This window comes from Tupaia chinensis, unplaced genomic scaffold (assembly GCF_000334495.1).
Source record: "Tupaia chinensis unplaced genomic scaffold, TupChi_1.0 Scaffold144642_1, whole genome shotgun sequence".
NCBI classification, from domain to species: Eukaryota; Metazoa; Chordata; class Mammalia; order Scandentia; family Tupaiidae; genus Tupaia; species Tupaia belangeri.
Window position 1 is genome coordinate 420,876 of NW_006204503.1, and position 21,471 is coordinate 442,346.

A 21,471-nucleotide genomic window follows, 5' to 3' on the forward strand; every position below is an offset into this window, starting at 1 on the left:
CAGGTGCCTTACACAGACCCAGCCTGTTTACACTGAGCAGGAAACTGAACCTGGGCCACCCTCGTGGCCTTGGCCTTCAAGTAGTACCATATTAGCAGTGTATGCCACCACAGTTAAGCCAAGCTATTGTAATATTGATTTAGGACTTATTTATTGAACACTTGCTAGGCACTATACTAAATTATTTATAGCTATTATCTGATTTAATCTTTGGAGGCAAGTTAATTGCCTCAGATTGCCTGTGATTTACAGTTGTGTTGAGATTGGGAGAAATTAAGCAACTTAATCACCCTGGATGGTCATTTCATAGGAACAGCATGAAAGGAATCCAAACATTGGCTTAGGGAATAAATGAGGGGAAGAAGTGAGAATGAAGTAAATTACATTTTTTAAACTTTTGGGGGGACCAGCAGTTAGCGTAATGGCTATGTCGCTGGACTCCCATGTAGTCGACCACGGTCCAAGTCCCGGACCTGGTGGCTTAAAACTCACTCCGGGCGCGTGTGCGTGTGTGCCCAAGATCCTGAGAAGAGAACGGAGGAGAGGGGATTGCGGCGTGGCCATCTCCCCTGGGGGTGATTTCTCGCTTTCTGTCTCTCTGTCTGTTTGGTGAGCGCACATGCCCTATAGCAAAAACCTCTTAAAAAAAAAACATTGAAGATTTATTTAATTTTATTTATTATTGTTCTAAAGAATTATTTTCATTATTATTATTATTCAGTTTAACCAGAGAGACACATGGAGAAAGAGAGAGTTAGAATAAGAAAGCCACCAGCCAGGTCCAGGACTCAAATTGTAGTCGGCCATGTGGGAGTCCAGCACCCTAACCACCACACTACCTGCCGGCCCCAATTTTATTATTTATTTATTTATTTTTGAGAGCGATTTTGCTATAGGGCATGTGCACTTGCCAGAGAGACGGAGACAGAGAAAATGAGAAATCACCTCCCAAATGGGATGGCCATGCAATCCCTTCTCCGTTCTCCTCTTGGGATTTTGAGCATGCACACACGTGCACGTGGTGTGAGTTTCAAGTCGCCGAGTCTAGGACTTGAACCACATTTGGCAGTGTGGAAATCCAGTGCCTCAACCACACCACCTGCTAGCCCCTACTCTGATTTCTTTCTCTTTCTTTTCTAATTATTATTCTAATTTATTTTATATAATCATATTACATCACTACTGCTTGTAAAATGGATTACCCAACATGAATACACTTCACAAAAATATGGAAGGCTTCACAAATTTGTGTGTCATCCTCGCACAGGGGCCATGCATCACGTCACCTGCTGGCCCCCACAGTGGTATCTTTGGTCAGTTCGAACTGCTTGTTTCTAAATCCTTCTCATTGTTCTTGGACTTCTCCTCTTGTCTACAATGTCTTTCACTGTCTTTATGTAGTAAACTCCTATGTATCCTTTAAATCTCACCTCCAGTATTCCTGTGCTAAGAAATCTTCGAGACAAGGTATCCCTACTTCCCTCTGCTTCCTTCAATCACAGTAGTTTACACACGGCACTGTAATTTTTAGAATCTGTCTCTTCCATAGAAAGTGAGTCCTTGGAAGGCAGAGACCATATTTTATTTCCTTGCCCCTAGCACAGAATGAAACTTAATAGTGGCTGTGGAATTAATTATTCAAGCATAAAAATACTATGAAAATGACAAACTGAAAAACCATGATTAAGCCTCCATACAGGGCATTACAAGAACATATAACAAAAGAATCTGATGTAAGGCAACGGTGTATCTAGAAATTAGGGGAAGGTTTTAAGCCAAGAATAACCATGAGGTATTCAAAAAATTCAAATGTCTAGGAGGATAGGAGGAAGACAGACAGAGGCCCATATGAGGCTAGAAAAAGTAGGCAAGGGACAGACTCTGCATGACTTCTGGTATTTATCTTTAGAGCAAAAATCAACCACAAAGGAGTTTTAAGCAGGCTGGCCTCACAGTGCAGTGGTTAAGCCTGTATATAGGGAGCTGGATCCCATATGGCTGACCACAGTTTCAGTCCTGGCTAAGACAGCTTGAAAAACATGCCAGGTGTATGTGCCCAAAATCCTGATGAAGAAATTGAGAGAAAAAAATAGACATAATGACACTCCATTGGAGGTTCTTTCTTTGGTGAGGAAACACAAACCCTGGTACTAAAGGAATCAGGGGCATCTTTAAGTCACCAGTAAATAACACATTCACGGGGGCCAGCAGGTAGCGTGGTGGTTAAGGCCCTGGATTCCCACATGGCTAACCACAGTTCACATCCCAGACCTGGTGGCTTGCTTTCTCACTTTCCCTTTCTCTCTTTCTGTCTTTCTCTGGTTCAAATTTAAAACAACAATAATAATACTAATAATGTTAAAAAATAATAATTGAAAAAAAGAAAAAAAATAACATATTGACAGGAGAGAGACCAAGTAAAAAGTATACTACAGTGGTCCACCTAGATATAGGATACTTTATGTGGCGCTGTTTAATGCCAGTTTTTACTAAGGACAGGCAAATTGAGATAGAAGTGAACATTAACTTATCAAAGTTATTGATAAGTGGTTACAAGAAAACGTTTATGGCTTTTACAACTGGATAGATGGGAGACCAGCAGTTGGCGTTATGGCTTTGTCGCTGGACTCCCATGTAGTCGACCACGGTTCGAGTCTCGAACCCAGTGGCTTAAACTCACATCAGATGTGTGTGCTTTCATGTCCAAGATCCCGAGAGGAGATTGGAGGAGAAGGGATTGCAGTGTTGCCATTCCCCCAGGAGGGTGATTTCTTGCTTTTGTCTCTCTGTCTCTCTCTGTCTTTCTGGCAAGCGCACGCGCCCTATGGCAAAAAAACCTCTCCAAAAAAAGAAAAAGAAAAGAAAAGAAAAAGATGCTGGGTCCAGGACTCGTACTGCAGTTAACCACGTGGGAGTCTAGCGCCTATCAGGATTTGAGCTGCAGTTGCTCATGTGGCATCTAGCATCCCTTAACCACTAACCTATGGGGTTGGTAGCACAAAAGATTTTTTTTTTTTTTGACATAGGGCACATGCACACACCAGAGAGACAGAGACAGGGAGAGGGCAAGTGAGAAATCACCCCCGAGGGGCATGGTCACATGGCAATTCCTTTTCCTCTCTTCCCCTCCTGGGACTTTGGACATGCATTCACATGCAGCTGGTGAGTTTCTTTTCTTTTTTTTGAAGAGGTTTTTGCTATAGGGCATGTGTGCTCGCCAGACAAACAGAGACAGACAGACAGAAAGTGAGAAATCACCCCCCCAGGGGGGATGGCCATGCCACAATCCCTTCTCCTCCGTTCTCCTCTCAGGATCTTGGGCACGCATGCACACGCGCCCAGCGTGAGTTTTAAGCCACTGGGTCCGGGATGTGAACCACAGTCAACTACACGGGAGTCCAGTGACATAGCCATTACACTAACTGCTGGTCCAGTCCCGGTGAGTTTCAAGCTGCTGGGTCCAGGACTTGAACTATGATCAAGCATGTGGGAATCCAATGACTTAACCATCATCACACCTGCTGACCCCAAAAGATCTTTTTTTTTAAGAGGTTTTTGCCATAGGTTTTTGCTCGCTAGAGAGAGGGGGCTGGGGAGTGAGAAATCATCCCTCATGGGGCTGACCACACTGCCATGCCTTTTCCATTTTCCTCCTGGGATCTTGGGCATGCATGCACGCATGCATGGTGTGATTTTTCTTTTTCTTCTTTCTTTTTTTGGAGAGGTTTTTGCTATAGGGCACACGCATTTGCCAGAAAGACAGAGACAGAAAATGAGAAATCACCTTCGATGGCAGATGGCCATGCTGCAATCCTTCTTCCTCCATTCTCCTTTCGGGATCTTGGGCATGCACACACATGCGCCCAGCGTGAGTTTAAGCCACCGGGTCCGGGACTCACACCGCAGTCGACTACATGGGAGTCCAACGACATAGCCATTATGCTAACTGCTGGTCCCAGCCTGGTGTGATTTTCAAGCGACCTTTTCCAGGATTTGAACTGCAGTGGGCTATGTGGGAGACAAGTGACATAACCATTATGACACCTGCTGGCCCGCAAAGATTTTTTTTTTTGAGAGTTTTTTTTGCTATAGGGCGCATGCGCTCGCCAGACAGAGACAGAGAGATAGAAAGTGAGAAATCAACCCCCAGAGGGGATGGCCATGCCACAATCCCTTCTCCTCCATTCTCCTCTCGGGATCTTGGGCACGCACGCACACGCACCCGGTGTGAGTTTTAAGCCACCGGGTTCGGGACGCAAACCATGGTCGACTACGTGGGAGTCCAGCGACATAGCCATTACGCTGCTGGTCCCAAGATCATTCTTGACACAGTTCTGCTGGGCCACTGTGGAAGAAAAAAAAAAAAACCAATTCAAGGGCTGGTCCCAGAGCACAGTGAAGTGCTCCCATAGCTGGGAGCTAGATCACACATGGTCAACTCCAGTGTGACTTCTGGGCCTGGTGGCACACACTAGGCGTGAGTACATGCATGCCCAAATTCCTGATGGGAGGGAGACATGGGGAAGGGATTCCAATGTGACCAGGCCCCACTGGGGCATGCTTCCTCTTTCTCCCTCTCTCCAGCAGTCATACATGCCCTCTGGCAATTAAAAACATGGTGGTAGGGACTAGCAGATGGCATAATGGTTACATTGCTGTACTCCCTCATAGTTGGCTGTGGTTCAAGTGCCGGACGAGGATGTTTAAAACTGACGCTGGGCGTGTGTGTTCAAAATTCTGAGAGAAATAACGGAAGAGAAGAGATTGTGGCATGGCTATCCCCCATGGGGGGTGATTTCTTGCTTTCTTTCTGTCCATCAAGTGCACATGCCCTATAATAAAACTAAGAAAAAGAATTTTAATAATTAATTTTAAAAACCCACAACCATGCTGGGTCAGTTCTGTGGGTTCGTGGTTAAAGAGGTTGAATCTCACATAGTCAACTGTGTGGTTTGAATCCCAAACATGACAGCTTGAGAAACATGCTTGGCAGGTGGGCCTGTGTCCCCAAAAACCCACATGGAGGGAGAAATGGAGAAGGGATTATGGAGTGATCATTCCCCCAGGGAGGACACTTTCTCCTCTCTTTCTCTGTTTCTGTTACGAGTGCGAGTGCGTATGTGCCCACAATCCTGAAAGAATGGAGAAGGGATTGAGGTGTGGCCTTCTCTTCCCCTTAGGGTAATTTATTGTTTTCTGTCTCTGTCTGTCCAATGAGTGCACACACCCTATAGCAAAAATCTCTTTAAAAAGAAAAAGAGATAATGGTTCCAAGTATCCATGTTTCTCAAGAAACTATATTATTTCAGGGTCACAGTGGTTCAAGTGCTGGACTTCCAAATGGCCATAGTTTTTGAGTCCCAGACCTGGTGGCTTACTCTTACTTTCCCTCTCTTTCTCTGTCTCTGATATAAATAAATAAATAAACAAACAAACTATTATTTCAAAGGCTGTTTACCCCAAATTATTTGAATATGGTTTAAACTACCTTTCTACCTTTAATCCTTAAGTGAATTCTGTACCTGTAGGTTTCTCAAATACCTGCAATGACCACCATATTCTGCAAGTATTTTTAAATGATTTCTTATTTTAACAATTCTGTCTCAGGCCTTTGATAATAAAATCTCTGGACAGAAAAAAAAAAATGTCAGAACTGGACTCTCACATGACCAGCCATGGTTTGAGTCCCAAACCTGGTGGCCTGAAACTCACGCTGGGTGCACATGTATGCGTGCCCAAAACCCTGAGAGAAGAGATTGAAGTATGGCCATCCCCCTCCGGGGGGAAAGGGCGATTTCTCGCTTTCTCTTTCTAGTGTGCATATGCAACCTACAGCAAAAATCTCTCTCTCAAAAAAGTTACCATTTTGGTCTAAAAATGAGGTAAATGTGTCTAAGCCTAAAATAAGAAACTAGGATCATTTCAATTCATCTCATCAATTTAATGAATAAATGTCTATATATATACAGAATGAGCTACTAAGATCAAGAGGTCAAGTTGATTTCTGTGGTTAACTTAATCCTTTTTGAAAATTTCAAAATGCCCACTATGTTTCATACTTTAACCACTCAATCTGTAGATCCTCACTTTGAAGGAACTCGTATGGACAAGTCTGGCAAGAAAGTTACATGAGGGAACAGCAGTTGGCGTAACGGCTATGTCATTGGACTCCCATGTAGTCGACGGCGGTTTGAGTCCCGGACCTGGCAGCTTAAACTCACGTGGGTGTGTGTGTGCATGCATGCCCAAGATCCCGAGAGAAGAATGGAGAAGTGATTGTGGCATGGCCATCCCCCCTGGGGGGTGATTTCTTGCTTTTTGTCTTTCTGTCTCTCTGTCTCTTTCTGGTGAGCGCACATGCCCTATAGCAAAAATCTCTCCAAAAAACAAGTAACATGAGAAGATTATTCTTGGAGATAGGGAACCAAGGATGGCAAAAAACAAAAACAAAACAAAACAAAACAAACCGTAAAATATACAAGACATAAGAAATGAAAAATTGTTTGTTGATAACATGTATGTCGATGTGCTTGATTGTGCCAACAGACAGTGTATTTTGGATGAAAAATTCAGTTTGTATACTGTAATGATGTATAGCATATTAGTGTTAAAAAAAGAAAAATAAATTAAGAAAAAAGAAAAAAAATGATTATTCTTGGAGAAGGGACCGACTAACAGTTTGGGGTTTCAAAGTCTTGTATTTTACCAAGATGGAGAGCCACAGTATAAAAACTCAATTTCCAGGTCAGCAGGTGGAACGGTGGTGAAGGCACTGAATCCCACATAGCTGATCCCTAGGTGTGAGTTGACACACAGCTTGAAAAATACATCAGGCTTCTTTGTGTGTGTACCCAAAATCCTGAGAGGAGAATGGAGAAGGGATTGCCAAGTGACATCTATCCTGTGGGGTAAGTTCTCATTTTCCTCTCTGTTTCTTTCCAGCCAGCACATGCACTTTGCAGCAAAAATCTAAAAAACCAACGAACCAACTCTGTGTTTGGTTGGACCATCCAGAGGTACGGTGGTAAAGGTGGCTGGATTCTCACAGGGCCATCTATATGGTTTTTGAGTCCCAGCACCAGGGCATGTGCGTTGTGACATGTGAATGGTTACTAATTACTCAAAAGCCCAACAGGAAGGAAGATGTAGGAAAAAGGATTAGATTGTGGTGTGGCCATCTCATCCCATCCATAGTGGGTGCTTTCTCACTCCTCTGACTCTTTCTAATTAGTGCATATGCATTCTGGCAAATTAAAAAAACAAAAACAAAAACTATTTGCTTAAAGAAGGGAACATATCTATCTCTAAGTAGTTTGAAATTTTTTTTTTGAGATTTTTTTTTTGCTATAGGGCGCGTGCGCTCGCCAGACAGAGAGAGACATAGAGACAGAAAGCGAGAAATCACCCCCCAGGGGGGACGGTCACGCCGGAATCCCTTCTCCTCCATTCTCCTCTCGGGATCTTGGGCACGCATGCACATGCGCCCAGCGTGAGTTTTAAGCCGCCAGGTCCGGGACGCGAACCGCGGTTGATTACGTGGGAGTCCAGCGACATAGCCATTACGCTAACTGCTGGTTCCCAGTAGTTTGAATTCTTAACAAGTATCAGTTTCTGGGGCCAGCAGGGGTCTGGTGGTTGGGGTGCTGGACTCCGACATGGCTCAGTTAAGAGTCCTGGACCTGGCAGCTCGCTCGCTCGTGTGCACGCTCTCTCTCTCTCTCTCTCTGTGTCTCACTGGTGGACATATGTGCCCTATAGCAAATTTTAAAAATAATATTTTTAAGAACATATCAATTATGTATAGTACATTTAACTGACACTATTTTCTTTTTAAGAATTTTTAAAAGAATCATTTAATTTTATTTTTTAATTTGCTATAGTGCACGTGCGTTCATCAGAGAGAGAGAGAGAGAGGGAAATTGAGAAAGTAAGTTGTCAGGTCTGGGAACCAGTCAGCCACATGGGAGTCCAATGCCTTAACCACCACATCACCTGCTGGTCCCTTACACTATTTAATAAAAAAGAAAGGTTGTGCAAGTGACCATCCTCCCTTAACCAAAAACAAAGTATGACTTACATTTTTTATTTTATTTTTATATTTGCTGTTAGAAACTATTCCTAAATTATTTTGGGTTTGGACAAATATTTTAAATGGATGCTCATATAGGGTGTGTGCACTTGCCGAAGAAAGCAAGAAATCAACCCCCCAGGAGGGATGGCCAAGTCACAATCCCTTCTCTTTCATTCTCCTCTTGGGATTTTGGGCACATACATACAAGCATCCAGCTTGAGTTTTAAATCACTGGGTCCAGGACTCAAACTGTGGTCAACTACGTGGAAGTCCAGTGCCATAACCATTACACCGTCTGCTAGTCCCTCTTTTTTGAAGATTTTTACTTTAGGGTGTGTGTACTCACCAGAGAGAGACGGAGGGAAAGTGAGAAGTTAACTCCCAGGGGAGATGCTCACACCACAATCCCTTCTTCTCCTGGAATTTTGGGCACACATGCGTATGTGCCTGATGTGATTTTTGAACTAAGTCTGGGATTCAAATTGTGGTTGTCCAAGTGGGAGTCTGGCACCTTAATCCTCATGCCACCTGCCGGCCCCAGGATGTAACTATTTTTGATAGACTATTTATATCTGAACACTTTAAATATGTTTAAGGTATAAAAATATGTGATCAAATAAAATAGAATGAAACTTTAAATATTTGAAGGTAGTTTGTAATGACTAAAACATTAATACCAAATTGATCAGCCTAAAAAGTATCTGGGGAGGGCCAGCAGGTGGCATAGTGGTCAAGGGCACTGGATGACCATGGTTCACGTCCTGGACCTGGCAGCTTGCTTTCTCATCCCTTCCCTCACTCTTGCTCTCTTACTCTGTCCTTCTCAAAATAAAATCGATAGGGATCAGCAGTTAGAGTAATGGCTATGTCGCCGGACTCCCATGTAGTCGACCGCGGTTCGAGTCCTGGACCCAGTGGCTTAAAGTCACGCCGGGCGTGTGTGCGTGCATGCCCAAGATCCCGAGAGGAGAATAGAGAAGGGACTGCGGCATGGCCATCCCCCCCTGGGGGGTGAGTTCCTGCTTTCTGTCTTTCTGTCTCTCTTTGTCTGGCGAGCGCACATGCCGTATAGCAAAAAAAATCTCTCTAAAAAAAAAAAAAAGAAAGAAAGAAAGAAAAAAAAAAGAAAAGAAACTAATTTTCTGTGTATTTGAATTAAAAGACAGATGTTTGAAAAAAAAATCAAAAAGGTATCTGGGAATGTCTGTAGGGGTAATTCTACCAGTTAGAGGGAATTCATGAAAGACATGTAGCTTATATATCTATTACGAGAGCATGAGGGAACTTCTGGATATATCCCATTTCACTTAAGAATGTGGGTATCTTAGTCCATTCAGGCTGCTATAACAAAATATCATAAAATGCATAGTTTATGAAAATATATATTGTCAGGGCCAGCAGGTGGTTTGGAGGTTAAGGTGCTGAACTTCCACATGGCTAACCGTAGTTCAAGTCCTGAACCTGGTGGCTTGCTTTCTTATTCTCCCTGTCTCTCTCTGGTCAAACAGAGCAATAATAATAAATAAAATAAAATAAATAATTATCTTAAAAAAGAAAATATGTTGTCCACAGATGCATGATTAAAATCTTTTTTAAAAAATAAAACACCTGGGAACCAGCAGTTAGCGTAATGGCTATGATAAATAAATAAATAAATAAATAAATAAAATAAAATAAAACAAAACACCTCAGATCAAGAAATTCAAAATCAGTTTCTAGGGTGTTCTTTTCCATTTATAAACGACACAAAAAATAATGGTATTATTTTTGGCACATATTCAAGATGGAAATATTTTCAACAGGAATGAGACACAACAATGAAGGCTTCATGAATAATTTATTCCATTTGAAGTTTTGTTTTTTCATTTTTTTTTTTTAAAAAGTATAAACCTTCTCATTTCCTCAATCACAATTTGTACAACTCAGTGTTATGGCATTCGGCAGCAATAGTGTTTGTTCCTTATTCCTTTTTTTTTTTTTGTCACGTTAAAAAGAAAAGCAATTGGACCATATTAAATGTCACTGCTAAACAACAACTTTAAAACGCCCCTTCGTAAAGTGACCAAGCTATTTTGAGAGGGTGGAAGCTGACATGTCCAGTAATGACGTTACAATTTGTAGTTTAAACTCAGTAACTTTAAGGTCCACAGATCCAGTTTACTTTGAAAACTAAAGCTATTTTAAAACTTCATGAATACACCAACCTGAGGAGTATTTTGGGTCCCAAATCCAGTTTTTAAATTTATACTCCACAAAAAAAGAAAATACACATATAAAAATTAAAACCACAGTCCTGGGCCCATTAAAACATCAAGAAAAACCAAAAGGTTAAGATTTCCAGCTGATTTTTTGGGGGGTAGTGGAATAAAATAAAAATGTATATTAAAAACATTCTTCCTTAATTTAGACAAACTAAAATCTTAAGAGGAAACCCAGACCAAAAGATCACTCATGCAACATTAAATGTATTAATAGACTGATATGCAATGCCATAGTGGATGAGTAGCAAATTATATGATGCAATAGCATTTAAAAACTTCCTTTTAATCTATTCAATTTGAACATTTTAAATAATGCAACATAGTATTTTGATATTACAGTATTAACATAGTGCTTGATTAAACATCTGCAAACTTTTGTAGTAACACATTAAGTTAAAAAATTACCTCAGAAGGTAAATATGAAGACGAAAGGAGAATATTTTAATACAGTAATCTGTGCCATACTGACAATTGAGTACGAATACAGCTGAGGATAGTTGACTAAGTAGTAAGAGCTTAATTTTAGTGGTTTAAGAAAAGTTTAGAAATATTTAAAAATTACAGCTACTTTAAAATTTAAGGATTACATATAAGTACACTTGGTGGCCTTCTGGCCAAACAATAAGGTGTACAGAAATTTATTCATACAGTGTTAATTCACAGTCCTGACAACTCAATGGCTTGCATAAGAAAGGTATGGCTAAGATGTTTCTCACTGGCTGAAAGCAGACATTATATAACAAATCTTTTTAAATGCCAAAATACTGAACTTTCACTTTGCTTCATAATGAATAACTGCACAAAAACAAGACATTAGCACTGTAACAAAGAAGCCAAGGTGTTGGTAATCCACTGGTATAAAGTATAATATTTTGCTTACCTATTTAAATAAAACGAAACTACCCACATTTGTCTGTGACAGTACATTAGTAGGTCAGATTCATTATCCTGCACAAAAGGTTTACCTTTTTTTTCCCCAAAATAAGTCTATTGACCTCTGCTAATGGCTATTTAGTAACTTCCTGTTTGAGTGTGAACCGATATAGGAAGTGAAGGAAAAGAGTATTACTGGTAAATCCTGTATATTTGGGAACTATTCCCTGATTCCCAGATAAAAAAAAAATTGTACACTGTCCTTATGGCTCCATATAAAACAAACTGTCAGAGAATAATTTGTTTAAAACCTATTTTCAAACTGAGGTGTGGTTACCATAAGTTAATGATTTTAAACAACTGAGAATATAACTTTTGTTTTTAAAAGTCACTATTGAGCTATGTATATTAAAAAAAATACTCTTTTTATAGAAATTCCAAATAAGTGTCTTTTCCTTCAAATCTCAGACAAGTTTTTTTTTTTTCCTTTTTTAAAATACAGAACAAAACATGCCAACCTAATCTGTGGTGTGTTAGCGCAATTTAAAAACATAGGCAAAGATGTGATCTTAAATATATTATCAAAATATGCTGACCATTGGGATTGCATTGTACTTTTGAATAACTGAAAACTTATGTCACCAATTGTAGAAAAAACAAGACCGGCTAATGTTTTTATATACATAATTTGAGGAAGCTATATTGTTCATAAGAAAGTGATATTTATGTTAAGCACATAATATTTACAAAACAAATTTCAGTTAAAAATGAATTAAGAGTTTTGTAAATATAATTAATTTTTCCGTTACAGATAATTAGAGAACATACAAATAGGAATTTTACTAGACTGCTTCCAAGAAAGATAGGTAGATCTGGTGACTGTGAATTCAAGTCAGCAATGCAGACAGGAGGCTAACTTGGGCTCTCTTGTGAGCAGCACTGTAGAAAGGATTATTTCAAGGGAAGAAAAGCCTGCAATAAAAGCAGTTATCTTGGCATGTGCAAACAAGAGGGAAAGTTGTACTGAAGGAAGGGGTGAATTAAAGTCCCTAAAATTCAAGTCCCTTCTTTAGGGAGGTGAGAACCTCCTTGGCATATGCCCTACCTTAATATGAGCTGTGTTATAGAGAAGTACAGACTCTGGTGTTTGGGACTGCCATCTCCAAACCAAGAAAATTAAATAAATAAAAAGGCAAAAAGAAACAAGTTTAGGAAATGGTTTTTTCACTAGTGGAATAGAGTCTGAATACCAGAATTCACTGAGAATCTATTTACACCACAGTTTGATTGCACACACTCACTCATACATATGCATACTCTCACATATTCCCAATCTTTAATTTAAAAAAAAAAAAAAATCAAACAAGAATGACTGCTCTTAAAATAATTTGTAAGATGCCTAGAGCTGGGCTAAATTTCAACCTTATAGCAGATCCTGAAGATAAACTTCATAGTAATATTCCCATGCCTAAATGTGCCACTGTTAAAACTGAAAAAAAAAAAAAATTTAAGCATGTAACATTAAACACCAAAATTAGTTTAAGCATTCAGTAGCAAATGTTTTCCTGTAAAACTAAGCTTCTTTCACTGGAAATGGCCTGAAATATTAGTCATAGCCCTAAACCATAGTACAAAATATAACTGAAGAATTCTCATTTTATTCTATGTTAAACCACCTAACAATATCACTTGTATATTGCCATCATGTTATTCTGTAAAGATGTGATATATAAAATGCTGTAAGACCCGGTACCTTTTCAATTTATAAACACAGTGAACTTCATTACTGTACATGTACTCTGCAACTACAGCTTAGCTGTAAATCCTCCACACACAATGGTATGGACATTATTTCCCCTCTATCCCCATTAAACTGTACATCGAGACAATACAAATTTACTGTCCCACCCACCCCCTTACAAAAAAATAATACTCTAAAAGCAACCCTACAGCAACTTTTTAATTAAGACGATTACATATATTTTAGACCAATTGCTTTAAAGCAAGAAGGCAGTATAAACCTTCTAGGAAAATTTTTATAAAAGAGGTTAAGAAATATAAGACAATTTATACATTTAAAAACTTACAATAAATAAGAGATGCAGGCATTTTTGAATACTAGATACTATTATCCAATACAAGAACATCTTGATGTTCTGAAGCCATATGTTGAAATTCACTTTTCCTCATGTTTCCTCTCCATGCTTTTAATATTCATTTTACATGACTGGGTACTATGGCTCATTACTTTTCACAAATACTGTGACTGGAAAAAAAGGTTAATTTTTGCTACGAAAATGTTATAATACGCTTTGTACGATCAGTCATCATCTTAAAGAGTTCAGTATAGTCAATGAAAAATAGTAGAGTTATAGCCCCTCCCCCAAGTCAAAACAATATTTGTTGAAGTAATAAGAATTAGACCCCATCACAAATGACTTTCACTGAGAAGATAATTGTAACTTAATTCTGCAGTGAAATATTCTTTTTCCTCATTCTCTTCTTGCACAGTTCCATCAAATGAAGATCACAGCATATTCATGATAAAGTTATATAACTGATTCAGCACCACAAAATGAATTGGGAGACATGAGCGTCTATCCTGGATTGCAGGGTCACAGGTTAGCCAGGAGAGTGCATTGTACTGTTCCAAAACAAACCTGAAAAGCAAATAAACTAAGTCAAGTATTTATTTTTTTAAACTTTTAATTTTTATTATTTATTCATTGTTAATTTGACCAGAGAGGACAAAGCAAGCAAGTGAAAGAGAGAGAGAGAGAAAAAAGGTGAGTCGCCAGGTCCTAGGCTCAAATCACAGTCAACTATATGGAAGTCAAGTGCCCTTAACCACCACGCCACCTGCTGGCCAGTCATGTACTTATTTTCCCTATAGATCATGGAAGCAATTTTTGATAAGGGCTTCTTATTCAAAGTCATCTTACAAAAGAGTACAGGGTACAGAAGAGTCCTTGGGGAGAATGATCACTAATTTTAATAAAATTTATCTTAAAAAGCCAATTACTCATGTTAGTAAAGCATTCATTCTGAATTGCACAATTTATCTAGAGATCCAAGGGTACTCAACTATAAATTGCCAAAAATGAGAAAAATATATAAAGATCAACATTACATTTTTTTAAAGTTGCAATGGAGAACCCTTAGGGTACAAAGAGCTGTACCTGAGGACATCTGAAGTCTGATTTGAGTCAAGTGGGTGGGAGTGTTTACTGTGAAGCAGCTCGTCAGATTGCACTGAAGGCACGTGGAGGTGCAAAGAGGCCTAAAAAGGTAACAGGTAATCAGTTAGTTAAATGGAAAAAAACCCAAATCTGTTATTTAGTTATACCTTATTCTCTCAATGTATCTTCTTTGATGAAATGTATTTTAGTCCTATGTTATGAGTTGGAGTTACTATAAGTATGCTGTTCTCCTTGCTTACTCAATTCATCACAGAAGTAATTTTTAAGTGCAAAACTTAAACTGAATCTTCCTGCTTCCTTTTCTTTAGTTTTATTGTTTTTGAAGTAACTTAATAATCCTAAAAAAAGGATTTCTAATTATTTCTAAGTCTCCTTTGCCTAGATATATCAAGTAAATGTTTAAGAAAGCACTAAACTGATAAATCTGAGTACAGTCTATCCCTAGGTTACACAGAATTTAAGATTATGCAGACACACCTAAGTCTAGCACTGAAAAAAAAAAAAGGAGTAAGCATATGTAAATATTTCACCTTAAATAAAGTCACCTTTGGTTGAATTGTGAACACTAAATAATTCAATGCACAGATGCTGTCTTTACTCACTCGGTTTCATAACAGGATTAGTAACAACTGATACACACTCATTAGGATTGTGCTAGTCTTCACGTTTCAATGAACTAAATCATTTTATAAGTCAATATATTGGGTCATTAGAAAAGTCATGACACATTTTTGCAGAGAAAAACAAAGAAAATATATCATGACTTTCCCAACGACCCAATGTAAGTGTTAAACAGGTATGACATGAGAGTAGCAGTGTTCACTGCAGTAATTCTTGGTAGATCTCATTCTGTACACTGCAAATGGTACCATTTTATATTTAGGTGCTCTCTTCTACAACTGTAATACATGAATAAAATCTTAATTAGGAATATAACCAAAGTTATGTATGTTTTAATTGTATACTCTTGGTTTATGAGTTATAAACAAAAGTCTCACATGGTAGATCATTACAAATGAAATGAATGTAATTAGTGCCAGTGCTCTAATTCCTATGATCAAAAGATTTTTAACCATATAGGTAACAACCCACTATTTTTTCAAACAAAGGAACATATCAGATGATTTTATTGCCTATGGTATAGAACTAAAATGAGATGCATGGAAAAAAAAAGGTGAACAAAATTATGGTAAGTTATGCCTTACCTGGTAATTCAGAACCAGAAGTCCTAATCTTGTTACACTGTATCTGAGGGTGAATGCCCACTTTACACTATCCTCTCTGCAAATAAATATCGAGTAGAAAAGAATCTGGATAGTCCCTTGGACTTTTTGTTAAGTAGTGTTTCCTAAAAAATGTGCCCTGAAACACTAAGGTCATGAATTATTAATAGGTGTTATACAATCCTTTTCTTGTGTATTAATAAATAGTTTGGGAAATGCCTGGTAAAAAAATGTAATTTACCACAGTTTTTCAGAGCCCTTAATTTTCTTTTTTTTTTTTAAATCGTTTTATTTATTTTTATTCATTCATTCATTTTAATTTGACCAGAGAGAGACACAGAGAGAGTGAGAGAGGGAAAGGAAGAAAGCAAGCCGCCAGGTCTGGGACTCAAACCATGGTCAGCCATGTGGGAGTCCAGCACTTTAACCACCATGCCACCTGCTGGTCCCCAGAGCCCTTAATTTTCATACATGTATTGTGTGGCTACAAAGGAGGCAGATATTATGTGCGGTACTTCCAAAGGACCAAAGAAGCATTTGTTTTGTGGAGACTCCAAGGACTACTATTCTGGAAAAAAAAAAGTTTGAGAATACTTGTTCTTGTCATGAGATCTATATAGACCATTGAACATCTATTGGAAGGGGGAAAAAGCCTTATGATAAAACAAATTATTAACATGGGTGAGAAAAATGTATTATCTCATTAATTAGATTGCTAGCTGTTGCATTCTTTATGAATATGCTGTGTAAGTCTATGGTCAATCTCAAATGTCACTGACTCAAAGGGATGTGGTCCAAGGCTATCAAGATTTAATATAAGCAGGCTTAAAAGATAGGAAAAAACCTATTGGTTCAATGTCCATTAAAGAAACTAAACCACACTATCCAACTTTTATCCTACAGGTAAAATCATTAGTGAGAATTTAAATTAGCACAACCTATGCAATAAAAAACAGTAATTTCCGATAGGTTTACATAAGAATGAATAGGTCAGATCTAAATTTTTTATTTTGGAACAGTAGTAGCAGCAGTAATAAACTCTGTATAGGCTTTTACATTTCATTTTATCATTTTATGATTTATCTGAACTTCAGTAACATACCTTTACTAATTAAAAAAAAATTTTTTTTGAGAGATTTTTGCTCTAAGGTGTGTGTGTAATGCCAGAGAGACAAAAAGTGAGGAATCACCCCCCCCTGGATAATAGCCACAGCATAATCCCTTCTCCTCCATTTTCCTCTCGGGATTTTGGGCACCTATGTACACGTGCCTAGTGTGTTTAAATCCGCCAGGTCCAGGAATCGAACTGAGGTTGACTACGTGGGGGTCCAGTAATATAACCATTATATCATCTACTGGTCCCATTAATGATTTTTTTTTTTTAATAAAATAAATCCACTGTGTATCTGAGAATCTCAGTACTTAAAAACCACTCAATTTAACACACCAATTTACACAAAGCTGGACAACTTTTTAAATGAGGTAGTAAATGAACCTAAATATCAAGTATTATTATAAAGATTGTGAATCTTTTTAACCCCTAAATAACACAGGATAATGACAATGTAGTATGATATAATTCAGAGAGATTCATGATTTTATCTGAATCTTTAATTTATGACTTTGGACAGGTGAGCCTTTCTGAACTTAATATGTTGACCCAAAGAATGAGAAAGTTAGACTAGAGGTAATATAACATTTCTGTTAGCTGGAAACTTCCATATGTTGCATCTGAAAACACTAACAGCAAGGGTCTTGGGAGTTTGACTTAAGAATAATTAAAGCTCAAACTTAATATAAATTTTAAAATTAGAATTGTTTTACAATGAGATAATTCGCTTTGTGGTACTGTCTAGAAAGTTAATGTGGCATTTAAGAATACAGACAAATTGCAAAACTTCAAAACCCACTTCCATATTTCTGAGAACTTAAGCCTTTAATTAGCATTATTTAGAAACAAAGAGAATGGCAATACCTTAAGAAAAAGAGGACACTGATATTGTGCTTGAGGACATGCTGACCAGAACCAGTCAGGTAATGGACCCGCTTTGGCAGTTGATACGAAGTAACCAAGGGCCAACGGTTGCTGAAGAATATTTGTTACTTCATCATGAGATTCTGTTGAAAGCAGCCGATCAGTACCCTGACCCTTAAAAAAAAAAAAAAAAAAAAAAATTGTAAGTATATTAGTTCACTTAATATATCTATACACTAGATATAAAAAATATTTTTAAAGTTTTTTTTTGCCATATACTTAAAGAAATCACTCTCATTATCTTATAGCACCAATTTATAAAAAATTAAGATATAGAAAATATCAATTGCTATATATACTTGGCAGAGTATCTTAATTAGTAATATTGGGTCATCGTTAAAGTCATGATGCATTTTTTGCATAAAAAAGTATAGAAAAACACATCATGACTTTTCCAAAGACCCAAAAGTATTTAAAAATTAGTTTAAGGACCAGCAGGTGGCTGGTGGTTGAGGCGTTGGACTCCAAACATGGCCAACCACAGTTCGAGTCCCAGATCTGGGAGTTTGAAAATCACACTGGGTGTGTGTGAAACTAATATCCCAAGAGACTGGAGGAAAAAGGATTGTGGTGAAGCCACCCCCTATGGGGAACAACTTCTGACTTTCCCTCTCTCTGCCTGGTGAACATATATACCTAATGACAAAAACTTAAAAAAAAAAAAAAAAAAAAGAGTTTAAGAGGGGCCAGCAGGTGGTGTCTTAGTTAAGGAGCTCGATTCCCACACAGCTGACCATAGTTTGAGTGCCAGACCTAGCAGCTTGAAAAATCACACCAGGTATATGTGCATGCATGCCCAAAATACTGAGAGGAGAATAAAGGAGAAGCGATTGCAATATGGCAAAAATCTTTAAAAATAAATAAATAAAGTGTTTGGATTATTCTGCCATGCCCAAGGGGAGTGTATAATGTATATTTGCAAATTCATGGCTGAGTAAGAAAGAAATGTCCAATGAAACTTCTAATTTATTTCCTAATATTCCCTTAATTAATTCCTGACAGCCATACTCCAAATCAAAAGGCAGATTCAGTTTTGTTTTGTTCATCTAGAGCTGTCTACAAAATGCAGTAAGAATAGTTTTTTGGAAAGCATTATGGCAACACAAAGGAATAACTACTAAGTGATGTTCACATCCTTGGGATTAGTCAATATATTTCTTGGTTACTTTATCTTTTAAAATTATTTATTTAATTCTATTTGTTATTATTATTTTTTAATTTGACCAGAGAGAGACAGACAGAGTGAAAAGGAAAGGGAGAAAACAAGCCGACAAGTTCGGGACTTGAACCATGGTTCACCATTTGGGAATCCAGCACCTCTGAACACCACGCCACCGGCAGACACATCTTGGTTACTTATTTTAAGTCAATAGATAACAGAAAAATAATATGCATAAACATGTTCATTACATCATTTTCTGTAACAAAAGCATTCAAATATCTAACATTTGGGTAATATTAATAAATTATGATATAAGCAATAAGGCAATATTAAAAACTAAATATATCTTAAAATATATGTGAAAGAAAGCTAATTTGCTAAAAGTAAAAATTTTATTAAGGTGGTGGGATTATCTTCTCCTTGTGTATGTATTTGTAATAATCTCCTTTCTTTGCAGTTAAAAATAAAGGAAGAACAGATGTAAAGCAAGACTAGACTAAGATCTAGTAGATCTAGTAGATTCTCTACTTTAAAAGGTAGGGGTCATCTCTTTGGGATAGGATAAGCACTGTGCATAGAAAGTGGGAACACACATGGTCAACTGCAATTCAAATCCTAGCCCTAGCAATCAAAATGCCATAAACAGGTGTGTGCATACCCCAAATCCTGACAGGAGGGAGAAAGAGAGAAAAAAGGATTGTGGTATTACCATACTCTACTGGGAAGTGCTCTGCCATCTTTCCTCCCCCCACCTCTGATGAGCACACATAAGCTCTAACAATAAATAAATTTTAAAAAGTAATTAAAAGGTAGATTCTATGACTGAGTTTTGAGTCCCAGACCTGGTGGCTTCAAACTCACTCTGGGCGTGTATGTGTATGTGTGCCTAAAATCCTGAGAGGAGAAATGAGGAGAAAGGATTATGGTACAGCCAGGCCCTCTGGGTGGCAGTGGGGGGTGATTTCTCTTTCTCCATCTTTTTATGTCTCTCCAGCAAGTGCACATGCCCTATAGCAAAAATCACAACAACAGCAACAAACTCTTAAAAAAGAGGTAGATTCTAATCATATGCAAGAATAAAATTAATTAACAGTATATATAATTTCATTCAAGTAAAGAAGCCCAATCAGTTTTTACTTCAAACAGAAGAATAAGATAGCCTGCTTTCATAACTGCTAAAAAATAAAAAGGGGGAGTGGGTGGTCAGTGTTCATCTGTTCTTATGAAAAAATTAGTATTTCTACCGCATTCCTTGCCACAGCCCTAATATGAAGGTTAACTCTTACAGCCATAAACCAGTTCTCTACTGCAACTCTATACTAGAAGCTATGGTGAGGTGGCACAAAAACTACAAAAGGGGAACTCATGTGCCAAGTAGTCTAGAGGATGATTAAGGAAAGACAGAGCCATAGAGATCCTTTTAAGATTGTACAATTCAGGACAGTCATGACATAAGTAAAGTCCTGACTTAAAATATCTTACTGTACTACTACTAACCTATTTCTGGACCATGGCTGACTTTAGAACGCATGTAATTCAGATGTAGAAACAGAAACCACAGAAAACAGGAGACTACTGTACTGTTATGTTAAACCTCTTGCTAATTTCTAAGGAAAAAAGCGTTTTATTTCATATATTAATTCATTACTAAGTTAATGAATGACATTTAGAACTGAACTTTTGAAATGGAATTACCTTGCCAACATCACCTCCATGGGGGTAATGAGATCCTGGAGAATGTACAGGAGACCCAGTTGGAGATGCAGGAAGGATACTAATGATATCAGGGTCAAGATCATCTCCTGTATCTAGCAAATCAAAGATACCCATTCCGTCTGCTCCATCTATACAGGAGAAAGAAAATAAACTAAATAATCCATTTTCCATATCCCATGGTCATTTACAGAAAAAGGCTAAAATAAATGAATAAATTTTAACCAAATGGGTTCATTTTACTAAGTGTTTACCATGTGCCAAGTATTGTGCTAAGAGTCATAGAAATAATTATGCATCAACAAGCAAGTGGTTGTCTGAATAATGGCCCCCCCAAAGATGTCCACGTCCTAATCCCAGGAATCTATGAATATGTTACCATAAAGGACTTTGCAGATGTGATCAAGCTAAGGATCTTGAGATGGGGAGATTATTCTGGATTATCCGGATGGGTCCAATGTAATCACAGGGGTCCTAATAAGAGGGAGGCAGTAGGGTTAGAGTCAGTGAAGGAGATATGACACTATGCTGCTGGTATTCAAGTTAGAAGGGGCCATGAGTTAAGGAAGGTAGACACCTTCTAGAAGTTGGCAAAGACAAGGAAACAGAATCGCCCTTGAAGTTTCCAATAGGAATGAATTTTGCTAAGAAAGATTAGTTTTAGACTCTGATTTCCAGAACAAGAAAATAAATGAATATTATCTTAAGCCACTGAAGTGTAAAGGCTTTAGCCCAGTGAGACTAGTTTTGAAAACTGATCTCCAAAACTACAAGATAATCCATGATTATGATTATTATTTTTGGAGAAGTTTTTGCTTTGGGCATGTACACTCGCCAGAAAGAGAAAGACAGAGAGACAGAAAGTGAGAAATCACCCCCCCAGGAGGGATGGCCACACTGCAATCCCTTCTCCTCCATTCTTCTCGCAGGATC

At 38.0% G+C, this 21,471-nt stretch overlaps 1 protein-coding gene across 2 annotated transcripts in view; it reads right to left on the bottom strand.

Moving 5' to 3' along the window:
* Window positions 1-10,266: 10,266 nt before the first annotated feature.
* MED13 (mediator complex subunit 13) overlaps window positions 10,267-21,471 on the bottom strand; it is a gene marked incomplete at its 5' end in the record, with an annotated part of 149,007 nt that continues 137,802 nt past the window's right edge. The window contains 4 exon segments of one of the 2 annotated variants that reach the window (XM_014583722.2): window positions 10,267-13,865; window positions 14,385-14,485; window positions 17,604-17,777; window positions 20,521-20,669. In XM_014583722.2, the coding sequence (XP_014439208.1) occupies window positions 13,733-13,865; window positions 14,385-14,485; window positions 17,604-17,777; window positions 20,521-20,669 (557 nt within the window). 2 annotated transcript variants of the gene reach the window in all.